This window comes from Eumetopias jubatus, unplaced genomic scaffold (assembly GCF_037043125.1).
Source record: "Eumetopias jubatus isolate StellerSeaLion01/CBP00866 unplaced genomic scaffold, mEumJub1_p1.0 scaffold_3, whole genome shotgun sequence".
Classification (NCBI taxonomy): domain Eukaryota; kingdom Metazoa; phylum Chordata; class Mammalia; order Carnivora; family Otariidae; genus Eumetopias; species Eumetopias jubatus.
The window spans coordinates 115,535,376-115,552,652 of NW_028274809.1; the positions used below are offsets into that span (position 1 = coordinate 115,535,376).

General features: G+C 42.0%; 1 protein-coding gene across 1 annotated transcript in view; it reads right to left on the reverse strand.

Annotated features, from left to right (window-relative positions):
• Positions 1–17,277, reverse strand: part of LATS2 (large tumor suppressor kinase 2) — a 75,978-nt gene that overhangs the window by 49,412 nt on the left and 9,289 nt on the right. Inside the window, exon 2 of the mRNA XM_028107042.2 lies at positions 13,145–13,689. Within this exon, the coding sequence (XP_027962843.1) occupies positions 13,145–13,486 (342 nt within the window). The 5' untranslated portion in view covers positions 13,487–13,689. The remainder of the gene's footprint in view (positions 1–13,144; positions 13,690–17,277) is intronic.

The following is a 17,277-nucleotide window of genomic DNA, read 5'->3' on the forward strand; positions in this document are numbered from 1 at the left end:
GATAGATTTTCTTCTTCCTTCAGCACTCTGGTAAATGAGAAAGAGTCCAGCCAGAAGCAACCAGGCATTAAGAGGAAGGATCTCAGGTCTCAGACATCTCTGAATCCTCAATGCTTAGCACAGTGCATGACACCTCCTAGATGCTCAATAAACCTGCACTCAAAGAAGGACTGCAAACATTATTTGAGTTTACTTCTGGTCCTGCCAGCCATTTACTACTACTGAATGTTACTCAACTTCTAGGCAAAACTAACTTGCATGAAACAATTAAAGAACAAGGCTCCTGGAGTAATTTCACTTTTAAAAAAATCTAACATAAGAAAAGCAGTAGAGATGTCTTCCAAAATTTATGAATAAACATGTGCTCTACAGCATTATTTATAAGAGTAAAAAACTTGAAAGAATTTCACTGTCCAAAATTAGGGAAATTATTAAATTCTGGCAGACTCCCATGATGGCATGTAAATGTTTTAGGTTAATATTTTTACTGATATGAAGACATGCTCTGTATATAAATGTTGAGAGAAAAATATTCAGAATACAAAACAAGAAAAAGCCAGATCTGGATTTTTGATTCTTAATTCCACTACTTAGTAGGCACATTATTTACCTTGTGCCAGTAAACCTATGAGCCAGTTTTTTCATTTGTAAACGTTGACAAAAACAGAATCTTCCTTGTACGCTTGTTGGGAGGATTGATATTCACATAGTAATTGCTCAGAAATATTAATTTCATTAATAAGTAGTTCCAAAATATTAACCATGTAGTCATAAAAATTAAATTTAAAATGTTTATTTTATTGAATGTGATAATAGTATTGTGATTATGTTTTTATTCTGTTGTGTTTTTTATTTTTTTCTGTCTTTCACAGATACATTTAAATATAGGAGTATATGAGTGATAAGTGAAATGATGCCTGGTATTTGTTTTGAAAATATTCTTGATGTTATATTTGAATTAAATGTTTATCCTAAAAATTACTGCAGAGATAGATGCTATTGTACTTTCTTTTTTAAGATTTTATTTACTTAGGGGCGCCTGGGTGACTCAGTCGTTGGGTGTCTGCCTTCCGCTCAAGTCATGATCCCGGGGTCCTGGGATTGAGCCCCACGTTGGGCTCCCTGTGTTCCCTCTCTTGCTGTCTCTCTCTGGCAAATAAATAAACAAAATGGAACACAAGCAGGGGGAGTGGGAGAGGGAGAAGCAGGCTTCCCGCCGAGCAGGGAGCCCGACGTGGGGCTGAAGGCAGACACCCAATGACTGAGTTACCCACGCACCCTGATGCTACTGTACTTTTAAATTTTTTCCAAAATAAAAAGTTAATCAAAACAACCATAAAAGGAAATATAATATGGTCAAATAACAATGATTATCCCTGGACAGTGGGTTGATGGGTCAATTCTACTATATGGAAATATCTTACTTTTATAAATGGCAGGGTGATGGCTATTTCTCTTTCTCTCTCTTTCAAGTTTCATGGGTGAAACTGAGAGGCTTGTAGCTTTGGGTCTGCCCCTCACTTGCTGTACAGTCTTAAACTGACCACATCACCTCTCTGGGTCTCAGTTAATTTAACTGTGTGATGAGCCATGTGGGCTAGATAATCCCTGAGACCCTGTGTAGACCTACCATGGCTCTCTGGATGGTACTGATAAAAACAGGAATTCAGAAAAGGGAGAACCCCACATGTGCTGGGATGAATAGATGGAAAAGGCCGCAAAGATGAATCATGGAAGAAGTGGGACTTGAGTGGGCAGCGCATGGCTGGGCTGGCGGAGAGTGCATCCCAGGTGGGGTAAACAGCATGAGTAAAGCCAGTGTGGGAGAAAGTCACACAGTTTGGTGGTAGCCGGTGTGCAAAGAGGCAAACACAGCTGAAACAAGCAGGATGGGCTGGTAATGAGAGAAATAATCAAGTTTGGTAAGTGGAGATCAGATGGTAGGAAGAGGAGGGGAGTGGCTACCAAGGGAGTGGCTGACCGTCACCTTGCAGGAAAAGTTCACCGGCAGAAATACTGGGTCAGGGGGACAACTAAGAATCCAGGTATAGAGCAGGGTGTTAGCACTGAAAAGACATAGATGTGAAAGCTATGCAGGAGAAAAAATAGGTACTAGGGAAAGTACGCATTAATATAATGACTAAAGTAGAGATGACAGTCAAAGACAAGTCACTTTACGTTCTTTCCGGTCTGCAACACAACCCATGGGGCAGGAGTAATTGTTACCCCCAGGGTATAGGTGAAGGATCATGAGGCTCAGAGAGGTAGGCTGTTAGCCCATGGTGACAGCCAGTACGACATGTGGTTATCCTCTGGTTCCTTAACAATATCTACTGACTTACTGAGATCCTTCCTTCCTCCCTGACAGAAGCCCCGGTTCTATCAGGGACAGCCATATGCCCAACTGCAGTACACATTTCCAAGGCTGCTTTAACCTCTTGTGATCAACTGACTAGGTTCTGGCCAGTGAGGTATGGAGGAAAAGCTCTTTAAGAAAGAGCCAGAGCTACAACAGCACTTTTGCTGCCATATTCCTGCTTCTTGTACGAACTGTTGACTCTCGGGGAGGTGCCACCCGGGGCACCTGGAAATGGACACCTCTTATTAAGGAGGACAGAACTGAAAGAGAGTAGGAGCCTGGGGCCTTGATGACACTGAAGAACCACCATGTTGGCCATATCCTGCCAACTTCCAGCCTTCCTTTGTTAGGCCACTTATGGATATTAAGCTCTATAGCTGGGAATCTATCACCAGCAGCTTAATTCAATTCCCAAATCATACTCAAGAGCAAGCTTAGTCAGAACTGAAATACAGTCTGTCTGATTCTAACAGCTGGAGATATCTGTTGAGCATTCCCTATTTATCCAGGACCATGTTAGATGGTCAGGGTAAGGGTGAGGGCATGGGAGAATGGTACAGAGGGAAGAGAAATTTCCTATGGTTTCCCACAACTCCAGGAAAAACAGCAGGTACACTTATGAAAATTCAATCTGTTGCACTGAAAAATAAGTCAATTATATAAAATCACAAATTTGAAAAATATAATTATGAAAAACATATCCTTTCCAAATATACTTACTAAAGAAAAGAAAGATGAAATACAAATCAAAAACATAATGAGGGGGCGCCTGGGTGGCTCAGTCAGTTAAGCGTCTGCCTTCAGCTCAGGCCATGATCCCAGGGTCCTGGGATTGAACCCCACATCGGGCTCCCTGCTCAGTGGGGAGCCTGCTTCTCCCTCTCTCTCTGCCCTTCCCCCTGCTTGTGCTCTCTCTGTCAAATAAATAAATAAAATCTAAAAAAAAAACAAAGAAAAAAGAAAAAAACACAATGAGTTACCACTTCACACCAGTCACAATGGCTAAAATTAACAAGTCAGGAAATGACAGAGGTTGGCGAGGATTCAGAGAAAGGGGAACCCTCTTACGCTGCTGGTGGGAATGCAAGCTGGTGCAGCCACCCTGGGAAACAGTATGAAGGTTCCTCAAAAAGTTAAAAATAGAGCTATCCTACAACCCAGCAATTACACTACTGGCTATTTACCCAAAGGATACAAACATAGTGATTCAAAGTGGCACAAGCACCCCCATGTTTATAGCAGCAAAGTCCATAATAGCCAAACTATGGAAAGAGCCCAGATGTCCATCAACAGAGGAATGGATAAAGAAGATGTGGGGTGTGTGTGTGTGTGTATACATATATATATATATACATATATATATGATGGAATATTATGTAGCCATCAAAAAAATGAAATCTTACCATTTGCAATGATGTGGATGGAACTAGAAGGTATTCACTAAGTGAAATAAGTCTATCAGAGAAAGACAATTATCATCTGATTTCACTCATGTAGAATTTAAGAAACAAAACAGAGGATCACAGAGGAAGGGAGGGAAAGACAAAATAAGATGAAATCAGAGAGGGAGACAAACCATAAGAGACTCTTAACTATAGGAAACAAACTGAGGGTTGCTAGAGGGGCCGGTGGGTAGGGGGATGGGGTAATAGGATGATAGACATTAAGGAGGGCATGTGATGTGATGAGCACTAGGTGTTATATGCAACTGATGAATCACTGAACTCTACCTCTGAAACTAATAATACACTATATGTTAACTGAATTTAAATAAAATAATTTAAAAAAATACAATAAAGAAATCCAAGATGAGTAAAACATAGTATATAAAAATTGCATGATGAACACATTTTGCATTAAACTTGAGAACTATGAACTTCTGGTAACTGAATTTTAACACCAAAATAAGCAGCAGCTGGGTAGTAACTATGTTAATGGAGGTGGCTTTTTTGTTGTTAAGTTTGAAATTTATAATAACTGTATTAAAAGTAGCTTAAAAGAGATTGTTGTTAAAGGACATAAAAGGAAGGGGCACCTGAGTGGCTCAGTTGGTTCACTGTCTGCCTTTGGCTCAGGTCATGATCCCCGAATTCCAGGATCAGCCTCACACTGGACTCCCTGCTCAGGGGGGAGGCTGCTTCTCCCTAGGCCCCCGCCGCTCCCACTGCTTGTCTCTCTCTCTCAAATAAATAAAATAAAATAAAATAAAAAAATAAAGGACATAAAAAAACTCAATTTCCTTGTTGGGTTATTTGACTTCTCTTTACATCCATAAATGGGTTGGCAATGACAGAAACAGTGTAAGGAGCCCCGAAACAGACTGCAGGCAAACACAAGGCTCAGACCTTAGAGCCACTTCCCAGGGCCGACTCCATCAAGTTCAACGCAGAACTGAGGTTCCAGGCAGTAATGAATGACTCTCAACCCTGGCTGCACCTTAGTCACCATCTGAGACCCATTAGGAAGGGCTCCTACCCAGGGCCCACTCCTCACCAAATGAATTCAATCTCTGGTGCTGTGGCTTGGGTGGCAGTATTTTTTCAACACGTCCCAGGTTGGAAAACCATTGGATGCAAGAAAAGGAGGACCAAATAATGATTCCAAAACCTTCTATAGCACTTATAATATCTGCCTATACAGCACTTTTAAGGGGAAAAGCACTATACTATAGAATATATTAAAATGCTCATTAATCACCTACTAGGATTGCATGATCCATCGAACAGCCACAACCATATATATATAACAGCAAATAATCACTTAGGTAGAAACTGCTCAGTGTGAATAATAGGTATTAGGTAAACAATATTTGTGATCTCCAGTATTTTCCACATTATGACACATACAGAAAATATTAATAGTTGTACTGCTTGTTTGGATTAAGGGAGAAGGTTGCTCAAAGACGACGCGAGGACCCAGCTTCCTGAGGGCAGCCAGAACCAACACCTCAGCAAACTCGTAGCCTATCATATCTAAACACCAGCCAGGGCACTCTGCTCTGCACACAAAACATTTTGGGTAACAAAGCAAGCTGAATGTCCAGATAGTGCCACTCCTGGGGTTGTTAGGGCTTGTCCTCTCCAGAGGGCAGGCCTTCCCTACCTGTCTGCCAACTACTTTCTTGCAAATCCTCTAGGACAGCAAAATCCTGTGTTGGCCAAGAGTTGTACCATGCACAAATGTAAATCACTCAGGGAAGAGAGAAAAGATGTTCCTTAAAAGATGCATTTTGGTCTTGATATACTAGACTTTGCATTGCATTTTTTTTAAAGATTTTATTTATTTATTTGAGAGAGAATGAGAGATAGCACGAGAGGGTAGAGGATGAGAGGGAGCAGCAGACTCTCTGCTGAGCAGGGAGCCTGATGCGGGACTCGATCCCGGGACTCCAGGATCATGACCTGAGCCGAAGGCAGTCGCTTAACCAACTGAGCCACCCAGGCAGCCTGCATTGCATTTTAAGAGGAAAATGGATCCAATCTCAGACACTTAGAGCCCCCCTCAAAATATAAGTTTTCTGCTACTTAAAACTGAAGAACTACCCCACTTTTTTATTACCACAAACTTATTGCCACAATTAAGAATACAAAACAAACTATTAAACTGACAAACAGATGTATTGTTTCGTAGTAGCAGTATTCATTGTTGGCAGGGTTGAAAATATAAAGGCAATTTAAAAATTTTCTAAAGAAACTTGGCAAATAAAAACTGTAAAAATGCTCTTATCATTTGTCCTAGTAATTCCATTTCTAAAATTTATTCTAAGTAAATCAGTGATTACTATAAAGATGTACGTAGAAGGATGTTCATTGGACTGAGGTGATTCTAAGACCTTATGCCTATGTAAGCAAACCAAACCTAAGTCTGTAATGCCTGAAGGCTAAAAAAAAATCAAAACCTAAGGACAACCAATCATAAACAGCCACCTAAGGCTTTCCCAAATAAGGTAACTGCTTAAGCTGTAGACAATCGAATAATTTTCTTGCTTTGCTTCTGCCTCTGCTCTCTGAAACAGTCTTTCCCTGAGCGACTGTCAGTGGAGTGCTCTTAACCACTTCTGGTTTGCCGCCACCAGCTGGAATCATTTTTGTTCAGATAAACTTTAAAATTGCTTCAGTTTACCTCTTAACACCAGTTATGCATAATAAATTATACTATTTGAACAATGGAATACAATACAGGCATTAAAAATGAAAATGTTTATAGCAAAACATTTACCCCTTCATTTATACAACAGATGTTTTTGAGAGTTTGCAGTTTTAGGTACTAGAGTATGATGACCAGAACAAAGCCACTGCCTAATGAGGATTAACTCTAAAGAGAGAAATGGATATTACGTGAAATACACAACTAAACATTTAGTAACAAGTTCTGATAAATGCTATGAAAGGAAATTTCTGTAGTGAGAGAGAATAAAACAGGACGCATCTAGTTTAGACTAGGGGGTCAGAAAATGCTTTTCTGAATCCAGGACAGCAAGACAAGCCTTCAAAGAGGAGTAGGCGTTATCCAGGAAGAAGGGGCCAATGTTGAGAGATCTGAGGAAAGGCAGTAAAGCTGGTTGGGTCAGACACCAACTGCTGGAAAAGGGGTGCCACCTGAGGCTGTGGGATGGGCCTTGCCCACAGGTCAGGAGCTTCATCCCAAGTGCAGTGGAAAGGCTTCCAGATGGAAATGACAGGATTTTTCCTTTTTAGAATGATCACTCAGAGGGTTCTGTGCAGGGAACAGATGAGGAGAGGGGCCAGGAGGAGTGGCAATGTCAGCACGTTTCTATGTTTTCCAAACTTACACAATGAACACATATTTCTTTAATAACTAGGGGGGAGCTTGTGTGAGGTGGGGTGGGAGAAGGGTATGACACAAGGGTATGACGTGCTTGTGTCTTGTCAAACTAATTTTAAATATCCTACTTTAACAAAGTACACAGTTTATCTTTTGGCAAGGCCAGATTTAATTTGAAAAGCTAAAAAAAAAAAAAGGTGGTGGTGGAAGGGGGAAGATAAGGAACTGCTACACCCAAAAGCCATTGTAATACAATTTCCTGTTACATTACTGGCATTCCTAAACTTAAGTGTTTCTTTTTTCTTCTCCTCTTATGAATATTTTAGGGCAGTACCCGGTGTTTGGTGTTTGGCGTTCGGTAATACTGAAAATTCGTTCCCTTTCCAGAGGAAGGGAGGAGGAAATGTACTTGTTATCTAAACCTTTTCTACTTTTTTTCATTAGCAAAATACCTGTATTACAGAGAACTAATCCCGAGGCAGGATCTTGACACCAGGCTAAACGAACAGCACTTCAGCATTAACATTTCTGTAGGTCACCGTCTAGAGCTTTCCTGATGATGCCTACTGTTTGTTTAACACCTGTTAACCCGCTGCAAACATACAAAGAGGCCGAGTGGTGTTTGTGTCTGTCTCTTCCAACTTCCGACAAACCAGCGATGGCTTGTGCGCGGACCGGCACAGGGAACCGTCTGGGCAAAGTTTTCCAGGGGCACGCACAGCGCGTGCGCAAATCCCCACCACGCCGGCCGCGGGGTAGCCGCACGCGAGGCACTGCGCACACCAGGACGAGCCCGGACGCACCGCGGACGCAGCCCCCAGAGGCCTGCGCACCACGCGGCGGGTGCGACGACAGCATGACCACCTGTCAGCACAAGGCTAGGCATCAAGCATCCAGTGCCCTAGAAATACAGAACTATGGAAGTCTGAATAGGAGCAGTTCAAAAACAGGCGGGAGAATCAAGACCCTGCAGTATGAAAGAATCTGAGTCGAACCCTAACAGGTGCCCACATCCACGCTGGGGAAGATGGATGCCGACATTACCAGCCAACATAATAATATGTTGAGGAAGCCCCCAGAACAAGCTAAGTGGAGGTGCGAGCAGGAGAAGGCCGCGCCCCGCATCTGGGGCAGGTGCACAGGGGAGGAGTGAGTGGGGCGCCCCTGGAGAGAACCAGGCGGGGCCTGTGGCCTGGAAGCGTTGAGAAAGTGCTGCCCGCCCATGGACGTGGGAGAGGACCAAGTCACGGAGAAGAAAATCCCACCAGGATGGGGTGTACATCAGCAAACACAGAAACTGGCCAGCAACACACATGGTGCAAGTTAAAGACAGAGCTCTGCATGGCCACATTAAGGGAGCACTGAAGTCTTTCCTCTCAAGTGTGTGTAACCACTATGTCTAACCAACCCTTGCTGAAGATACAAGGTCAATAAGAGCTGGGGGGTCGGGGGGAGGGTGCAGAGGAGAGTTCAAGTCACCTGCCTGACCACCCAAGCCATAGTTTCCTCTGCAATAGTGGGGGAACGACTGGAATCCATCTCAAATGCTTGCTGTGTAGTTTCAATAATGAGGCTACCGGCGCAAGTGCTTGTTGGAACGGTACTTGGCACAGGAGGCGGCTGCCAACACCAGTGTCTGTCCTTCCTCTGAGACTCACAGGCCCCAGCAGGTCTCACCCCTCTGAAGTGCTATTTCCTTTGGCAAAAGGACCTGGGTTGAGGAATAACTTGCAGGATGGGTTAAGAAACTTGACTTTTCTGTACTTTTTGGCTTGAGAATACAAAGAAATTCACTCCCTTTTCCTATTAACCAGACTACCTTCAATTTATTTGTTGCTATGACCATTATTCTCAGGAAGCCTGCCTCTGAATATACACCCTGACCATCAGCTTTGTTCTTAGGCCAAATTTGGTGTAATAAATCAATTTGTTTGTTTACATTTCTTCCTAACCTCATTCCAATAAAGATTTAAGTCATTTAAACATTCACAATAAAGTGAGGAAAAATTGGATTAAGTCAGGATTAGGAAAATTATGCAAACATAGAAATTCAGGACTGGAAGAATGTAGCTATGACAGGCCAGAGCCCTAAAGTCTTAAGGCTGCCACAGACTTGGCACCTCTCACAGCAGATCAATGAGGGAGGCTCATGAAGGTCAGGATATGGGTTGTCCAAAGAGAAAGAGCACATGCTAATTGTTCAAGAGAAGCAAAAAACATTTCTTGGTACTCACATCTGAAAGGCAGTTCTCACCTAAGTCTTCCTCTAAGAGAAAAGTGATAAAATGCTTGGCTATTCTGAGGAGTGCAGGAGCTACCGCTGAATAGGATCCTCGCCATCACTAGGCCCCTATGCCAGCCAGCCATCCCTGCACCGAGAAGCCCCGACTATAGTGAGCCTGCCCCAAGAGCACCCTTATACCTGTTAACCCACTGCAATTCAGTGAGATGACACAAGTCATATGCTTCCGAGAAGCAGACGCGTTACATGTATTAACGTCGCTGCAAAATCAAATTAGTGGGGTGAGTTTTTTTTTAGCATGTTTATTTATTTGACAGAGAGAGAGAGGATGAGCAGGGGGCAGTGGGAGAGGGTTCAGGGAGCCCGATGCAGAGCTCAGTCCCAGGACCCCAGGATCATGACCTGAGCAGCAGGCTGACGCTTAACCAACTGAACCACCCACGCACCCCTAATTAGTGGTTTTTTAAAACTTTGTCAGGAAGAAAAAGAGGGAAAACCTGGTAATATGATCACTTGAAACCATTAAGAGTAAAAGAAAAAGTGAAGCTAAGTTATATAAGATAAAAGCTAAATTTAAATTATTACCTATGTCAGTATGAATCATATCCAAATGATAAAAAATATGACACTCATAACCAAAATACTTATCTTTCCAATTCCTTTAATCTATATTTAAAGAACAGCTCCTTCCATAAGGAATATTAATCCACTGGCCTTTTTTTTCCTGTAGAAATTTTCATTAAGTCTTTAATAACTTATGTGCAAAAATATTTTAGACACTTCATCATTTGACATATACACTATATCATTACACAGAAAATACTTAGTCTTTTACTTTTCCTGGAAATTTACATTAAAAATATTTTAATTAAAAATATACCCCAGTGGGGGCTGGAGCTCCTGGGTGGCTCAGTCAGTTAAGCGTCCGACTCTTGGTTTCAGCTCAGGTCATGATCTCAGAGTTGTGAGATTGAGCCCTGAGTTGGCTTCACGCTCAATGGGGAGAGTCTGCTGGAGATTCTCTCCCTCAACCTCTGCCCCTCCCCTCTGCACTCTCTTGTGTGCGCACACTCTCTCTCTAAAAATAAATAAATCTTTAAAAAATACACACACACACACACACACAAACACACAGGGGTGCCTGGATGGCTCAGTCAGAAGGGCATGCGACTCTTGATCTCAGGGTGTTGAGTTTGAGCCCCACATTTGTTATAGAGATTACTTAAATTAAAAAAAAAAAGTTAAAAAAATATACCCATCCATGCGAGTTACATGGGTGTGATACACTGGGTGAAATTCACTGAGCTGTACACTTAGGAATCATGTACTTTTCTTATGTAAATTTTATTTTAATAAAAAGTTTAAAAGAAAACACTCAAGTAAATATTTTCATTAAGTCTCAGGTCAAATAAAGTGGGAAAAAATGTAGGCACATGTATATGCAATGGATAAAATAGTGCATATAAAAGTGTGTATCACCAGTAAGACCTTGAGAAAACATGGAGTTTACTGCCATCCTGATTAATATTAGGGTCAAAAATGACAAAGTACAAGAGAATAAAACTGAACCTAAATTAAAAGGCAATATAGGAGGAGACAAAGGAAAATGAAAAGCTGCAACACCAGGTACTCTCTGTACCAATTATACTGGATCTGATAATTTGCTTTATCGAAGAAACACACAACTCTAGAGGTACTATTTGATTGTTTCCACTCACATTATTCAGGTTCTCATAATGATGTTCTGACCAGGATTCTCTGAAAGCAAATGCACTCTGTATATAGACCAAAAACAGTCCAAATTGGAGGGTCAGGGTGAAGGCAGAGCTGTTTTACTTTATAGAGTAACACTATACACCAAAGTGATTATTTCAGGAGCATTCAATATGACAAATGGAGTCCCTTCTGCTAGCAATTAACATAAATTAAATGTTGATGGGAACTTCATTGGTGTCATGATCCTTAATTTTACTGTATTTGTATTTTACTGTCTTGGATACAGCACTAGCTTCATTATTTCTTGCACTGTAATTACCACTAATGGATTTTGCCATAATGAGATCCCGCCTGTATTTTGGATTATTTGCTTCACTTGTTTCTTTTTATCACAGCTGAAACACAACTGCAAAGAACACCCTGCTCTGATTGCCTCTTTTGTTTGCAAGTGATTTATAGATTTTAGGCTTTGCTGTTGGGTTTCACGTCTCTGCAATCTTACTCTAGTATTTCCCCAGGACTGCTCCTTCCTACTTTCAAAACCATCAAGTTCTGTTTGTCAAGGGATAGCACTTGGCAGCGTATTTAACTTCATATTTTCACAATGAGAAAGGTCATGCCTCTGCTGTCAGCTTCCACTGCTAAAACCACTCTGCACCACATTATTCATGATCCTGTGCTTTATAAAAGCAACTTTCAACACAACAATGCTTGCTTCACACAAGTTAATCCCAGTATATCCCAAAGTGTCAAGGAAGTGCCCTGCAAAATAGCACGATTAGTTTCACAAACATATCATCTGAGAAAAATAAATTCTCTAGTTAAATTCTATGGTAATCAAGTACAACAAGAAGGTTGAGATAGCTTTTGGAAATAAAAGAGGGCATTGTTAGCCGTTTCCTGTGACTGTGAGGCCAGGAGTAGGTAATTAGGTTATTTCTAAGAAACTGCAAGTGCTCAAGCCATCTAGATGTGCTTTGAGCATGAAATCTTTCTAATTTTCCAAGGCAGCAAAAATACCTACCTTATTTCCATTTTCATGCAACTGACTTTTAAGATGACAGATGGTAACAAAGTATTAGCTTTCAGAAGTTCTTTTATAAGGCAATCACATTTTTACCAGTTAGATTTTACTAAATACATTTTCACATGGTTGGACACTAGTTCCATTTTACATGGTCCTGCCCCTCAACCTGGGTTTTACGTGGCTATGTGAATCAACACAGGATCATAAATGTATAGCTAGAAGTTGTGTATTTATATATTATTGTTGCCACCTCCATTAATGTGTCCCTTATTCTCAAGCAACTGAGAAGTCAGACTATGTTGCCACCACTTTGATGACTTCTCAAGCTTGATCATTTCCTTAACATACTCTCCTATAACAGTATACATACTGTTTTTTAAAATAGGAGAAAGCAGAGTCTAAGGAAGAACCAAATAATGTTTTTTTTTTTTTAAACTTTTTATTTATTTATTCATGAGAGACAGAGAGAGAGAGAGAGAGGCAGAGGGAGAAGCAGGCTCCCAAGGAGCAGGGAGCCTGATGCGGGACTCGATCCCAGGACCCTGGGATCATGACCTGAGCCGAAGGCAGACGCTCACCCATCTGAGCCACCCAGGCGCCCAAGAACCAAATAATGTTAATCACCCTTTCCCTTAACTAAGTAAAATGAATGCACAAGCCAGAAACAAGGGAAGTCAGTACCTTCCCCATGACAGCTCAGAATAAGACCAAATAAAACCCAGAGAAAGGACTAAGTGTGAAAGCCCTTCTCAACGTCACAAGGACAGAACAGAATTTCAGTAGAGTTCAGAAACGTCTGGATCTTGCCTGAAAAGGAAAAGCGGCCAAAAAGACCCTTCTGGAGAGAGTGTGGAAAATAATGCGATGGCACATTGGAAGGGCCTCGGGTTTTGACCTAGAAACACTTCTCTTAGCCTTCAAGTGGCAAGCACAGGATCTTTGGCTTCTCAACTGTGCTCTGATGGACTACTTACTGTAACTGCCACCGCAGGAGCCTCGGGGAGGTTACACCCACCTGGTCACATCCCGCATTCACCAGTTCCTGCAGCATCTGTCGGTTCACTTCGGCAGCTGCGGAAGTGCCGGATTCGTTAGCAAAAGGCAACAGGGAGTATCTGATTTCTCTCAAAGCTTTCTGATAAGGTCCAAACTTCGGGGTAGCTCTCATCTGCTGTTGCTGCCTGGAAGCATCCTTGCCCCCCAGGACTTTGGTGGCCAGGGAAACATCGCTGTTTGGGCCCACAGGCAGCCCCTGAGCGGAAGATTTGGCCGGCTGCTTTAAGCCCTCTCGAATCTCCTGCAGTCGCTGGCGGCTATTTCCAGAGTAAGTTGTGGCAGGAAAAGTCTTTGGCCTCATTGTTAGTCCAGTTTCCTTTTACCATAAATACAATCTTCTTAAAGTGTTTTATTATTTAAAAAAAAAACTGTCAACAGTATCAGTTAGTTGTAAACATACTTTCAAAACAATTTCCTTTTGAAAATCTTCTTTCCTTCAATTTTTGTAGTTCCTATAGAGAACCTAAAATTTTCCAGAGTCTTCATTTTGAAGATCATCGCTATCTGAAAAAGAAAATGGAAAGAACATACTCATTTGTGGTTTTCACATACTGTTAACAAGAGTTTTCAGAAATGGACAATGATCTTGAAAATATTCCACTTGGAAGGACTAAGAAAGAACACATCACCTCTCAGAAATGATAAAAATACCGTTCAACTCTGGTTGGCGCACATGACATCTAGGGCTGTCCCAAGATGTTTCGTGTAATATGTAATCTGCAATAAAGTATATCTCTACAAGCTCATACTGACTTAGAAATATTTGACTCAGGCAAGAAGAGAGAGTAGTATTAATTGATAGCTCATTTAAAATAATTCATTATAATTTCATTTTGAAATTTACAGCTTAAGTATTTAAGGATTAAACTTTCTACATGAGGTCTTGGATTTCTGGCTTATTCCTAATAACCACTCAACTCATAACCCACACCTTTGTCTCTTATCTCCGTGATTTTACTAACTCTCCCCCACCCCAGCCCTGAACCTGTGGTCCTTCCATGTCTTTGGAAATTACTCCTTATAAAGCCCTCCCAAACTTCCTAGAAGATACCACAAAACTCATCACATTAAAGGTGTCCTATATTGCAACTGAAAGCAGTTCTAGCACAATGTGCTGTAAGACTTTGAAGGTAACTACTCCCTGGTTTTTTTACAAAGTGGTGAAGTTCTTATCAGCATTGTGACCTAAATACCTTTCTTGTAGAAACTGATACTTACATGGAAGGGGACTGATAAAAGCACGTGGGTGATTTCTTTCTCAGAGTACACTATGACCATACTAACAAGTGGCTATATCAATAAGTTACTCATACGGATCACCTACTACTTCAGCATGGAAACAGCTTGTACATATAGAACTAGAGATCAGGGGCACCTGGGTGGCTCAGTCATTAAGCTTCTGCCTTCGGCTCAGGTCATGATCCCACGGTCCTGGGATCAAGCCCCACATTGAGCCCCACATCAGGCTCCCTGCTCAGTGGGAGGCCTGCTTCTCCCTCTCCCACTCCCACTCCCTCTGCTTGTGTTCCCTCTCTCGCTGTGTCTCTCTCTGTCAAATAAATAAATAAAATCTTTAAAAAAAAAGAACTAGAGATCACAAAGCCATTTTCTGATAGTGAATTATACCTACCCCAGGCCTAATTCACTGACTACTCTGTTGTTCTTGCATTCCGAAAACAAAATGGAGCCCAACCCAATACTGCCCTTAGCAGCCAGCTCTCCTGGAAGCAGGATCTAGCTCAAGTCACTTGCTGACTGGGTGACCTTGGATAAGTCTTTTAACCTCCCTCACCTTCCCTGGGTGAAACAGGTAACACCACTTGGTGAAAGGGCAGTGGTGAGCACCGAACAAGACCATGCATGGAACTGGCTCAGTAGCACTTGGAACACAGAAGCCTTTGGTAAACCATGCTTTCTACTACTCGTGTTACTATTATTTGTGTAATTAGCTGTCATCACCAGAGCACAGATGCCCACTGGTGGCAAAAGCAAAGGCCTGCTGCACAGCCTCTGGGCTCATACCTGAAGCTCCAGTGGCCCCTCTCCCCGTCCCTCCTCTTCTGCCCTCACTAATTTCACTCCTTTTAACCCACAGAACTCTAAGAGCAAACTGTAAAGGGTAAGCATTTTGCATTTTAATGAACAAAGAAAAACCGATTCAAAAAAGAGCAGTCTTTAAAAGGACAGGGTGAAAGGCTCTGGACTTTTTGTTTCAGTAAGAAATTTTAGAACTGAAAAATGGAAATCTGCTTCACAGACTTTGTCATGCAGAAAGAAAAGTGATTGCTAATATTTATTCAGTATCTACTATGTGCCAGACTCTAAAAGAGTTCTATGTGAATTTACTTATATAGATCTATTTCATAATCATATATGACCATAAATCTGAAGCAATGACATTAAAATTTCCATTCTTTTCTTAGAGGTGGGGAGATGGAAGGTCTTAAAAGGTTCTAACTATCGTTCTCAATGAAACTGAGGGAAGATTCTATTTAGAAAGAATCAGACTAAATACATTTTTCAACATGAAATCTATATTTTAATGCACAACATCTAACATAGTAAAGTCACCGAAATGACGTTTTAAGACACTGCAGACAGTGAACAATTAGATCCAAGAACTGCTGAGATTTCCCTTGGGCCTGGACCAGAGTGTTGGCAGGGGGCCAGAAGCCCAGAGCTCTGCTTAATTGGTGTAAAATGGGCATATTGCAACCACACTCATTTTCAGTGACTTCGTGGTCTAAGCATCTGTTTTGAAATACCTAACTTTCTAAAACCATGAATTCCCATTCCAGCAAAAATAGAGATTCTCAAGGAGCTGCCAAGCACGTATGGAGAATCCTTACTGACTCCTGACTGACTCTGGCTATGTCTGAGAAAAGGCAGGAGAATTGTATCTTTTCCTGTGGGAATTTACACAAATCACTTTGTTTCCAATCTCTAGGGTCTTTTTTCCTTTTTTTTTTGAAAACTGAAACACACAAGACATAAATCAGCCTATCTTCACAATAAATAATCAGGGAGGGCCTCTTTGCAGGCAAAATGTATTCACCCTTCCTCTACCATCTACTCATCTATGCCCCATCCACCCACCTATCCACCTCGCAAACATTCATCAAGAGCCTACTAAGTCTCAGGCACTGCTAGTACAAACAAAAACAAATTCTGGCTTTCAGCAAGGTAAGGGTGAGGTAGCCAAATAAACAGCTTCAAAGGAAAAGAGATGCCTAAGAGAAGGGGGAAAATCATCTAACAAATGGGAGATTAAAGGAGAAAGCCAGAAAAAGCTGCGAAGTAGAGATAACTGAATCTGAGTGTAGGGAACAATGGAATTCCAGCCAACTGGAAGGGCATATGCAAAGGAGCAGAGGAACAGGCCCCACCCCTCACATTCACAACTGTGTGGCAACGGCTTTTCCTGGAGAGTTACGTAGGGATGAGACTGTGGGAAGTGTACAGGGCTCCATCTGGAAGGACCTTCAAGGCCATGTTAATTGTCTGGTCTCCTTGCAGACGGTGGCAAGTCATTGTCTGCGGTGAAGCTAAGGAGTGACGTGGCCAAAAGTGCCCTTTAGTTGAGTCTGGAAGCCAACTTCAAAAGGTGGACTGGAAGGGACAATTGCAACACACCAGGTAGATGAGGGAAGCCTGGGTGAGGTGCAGCAGTCCCAGGGAGGGAGGAGAGAAGGTTTCAGGAGCTAGTTGCACCTTGGCCAGACATCTGGGCTTAGTCTGGCCGTAGAGACATCAATGAGAGGCACCAGCATGCGGGACATTCACCTAGCTAGGGAGCTGTCTGCTCAGCCATAGAGAGAGAGAGAGCAGTTAGGTAAGTGAGTGGAGAGCTCACATCCCTCCCAACTGGCATGACTTAGAAGAGCAGCCTCATTTTACCAACAAGTGACATTAACAGATTTAAGAGAAGGAACAAAGCTGCTTTGCACTCAGCTAAGAAAGGGCAACGGCCACAGGAGACAGTCCACACTGAAGAAAAAAGAACTGTGAGAATGCCAAACCCAAGATGTGGGGATGTCCTCTCTACCCAGCCACACCAGCAGAGAGAAGCGGAGCCAGGCACAGGTGAAATAG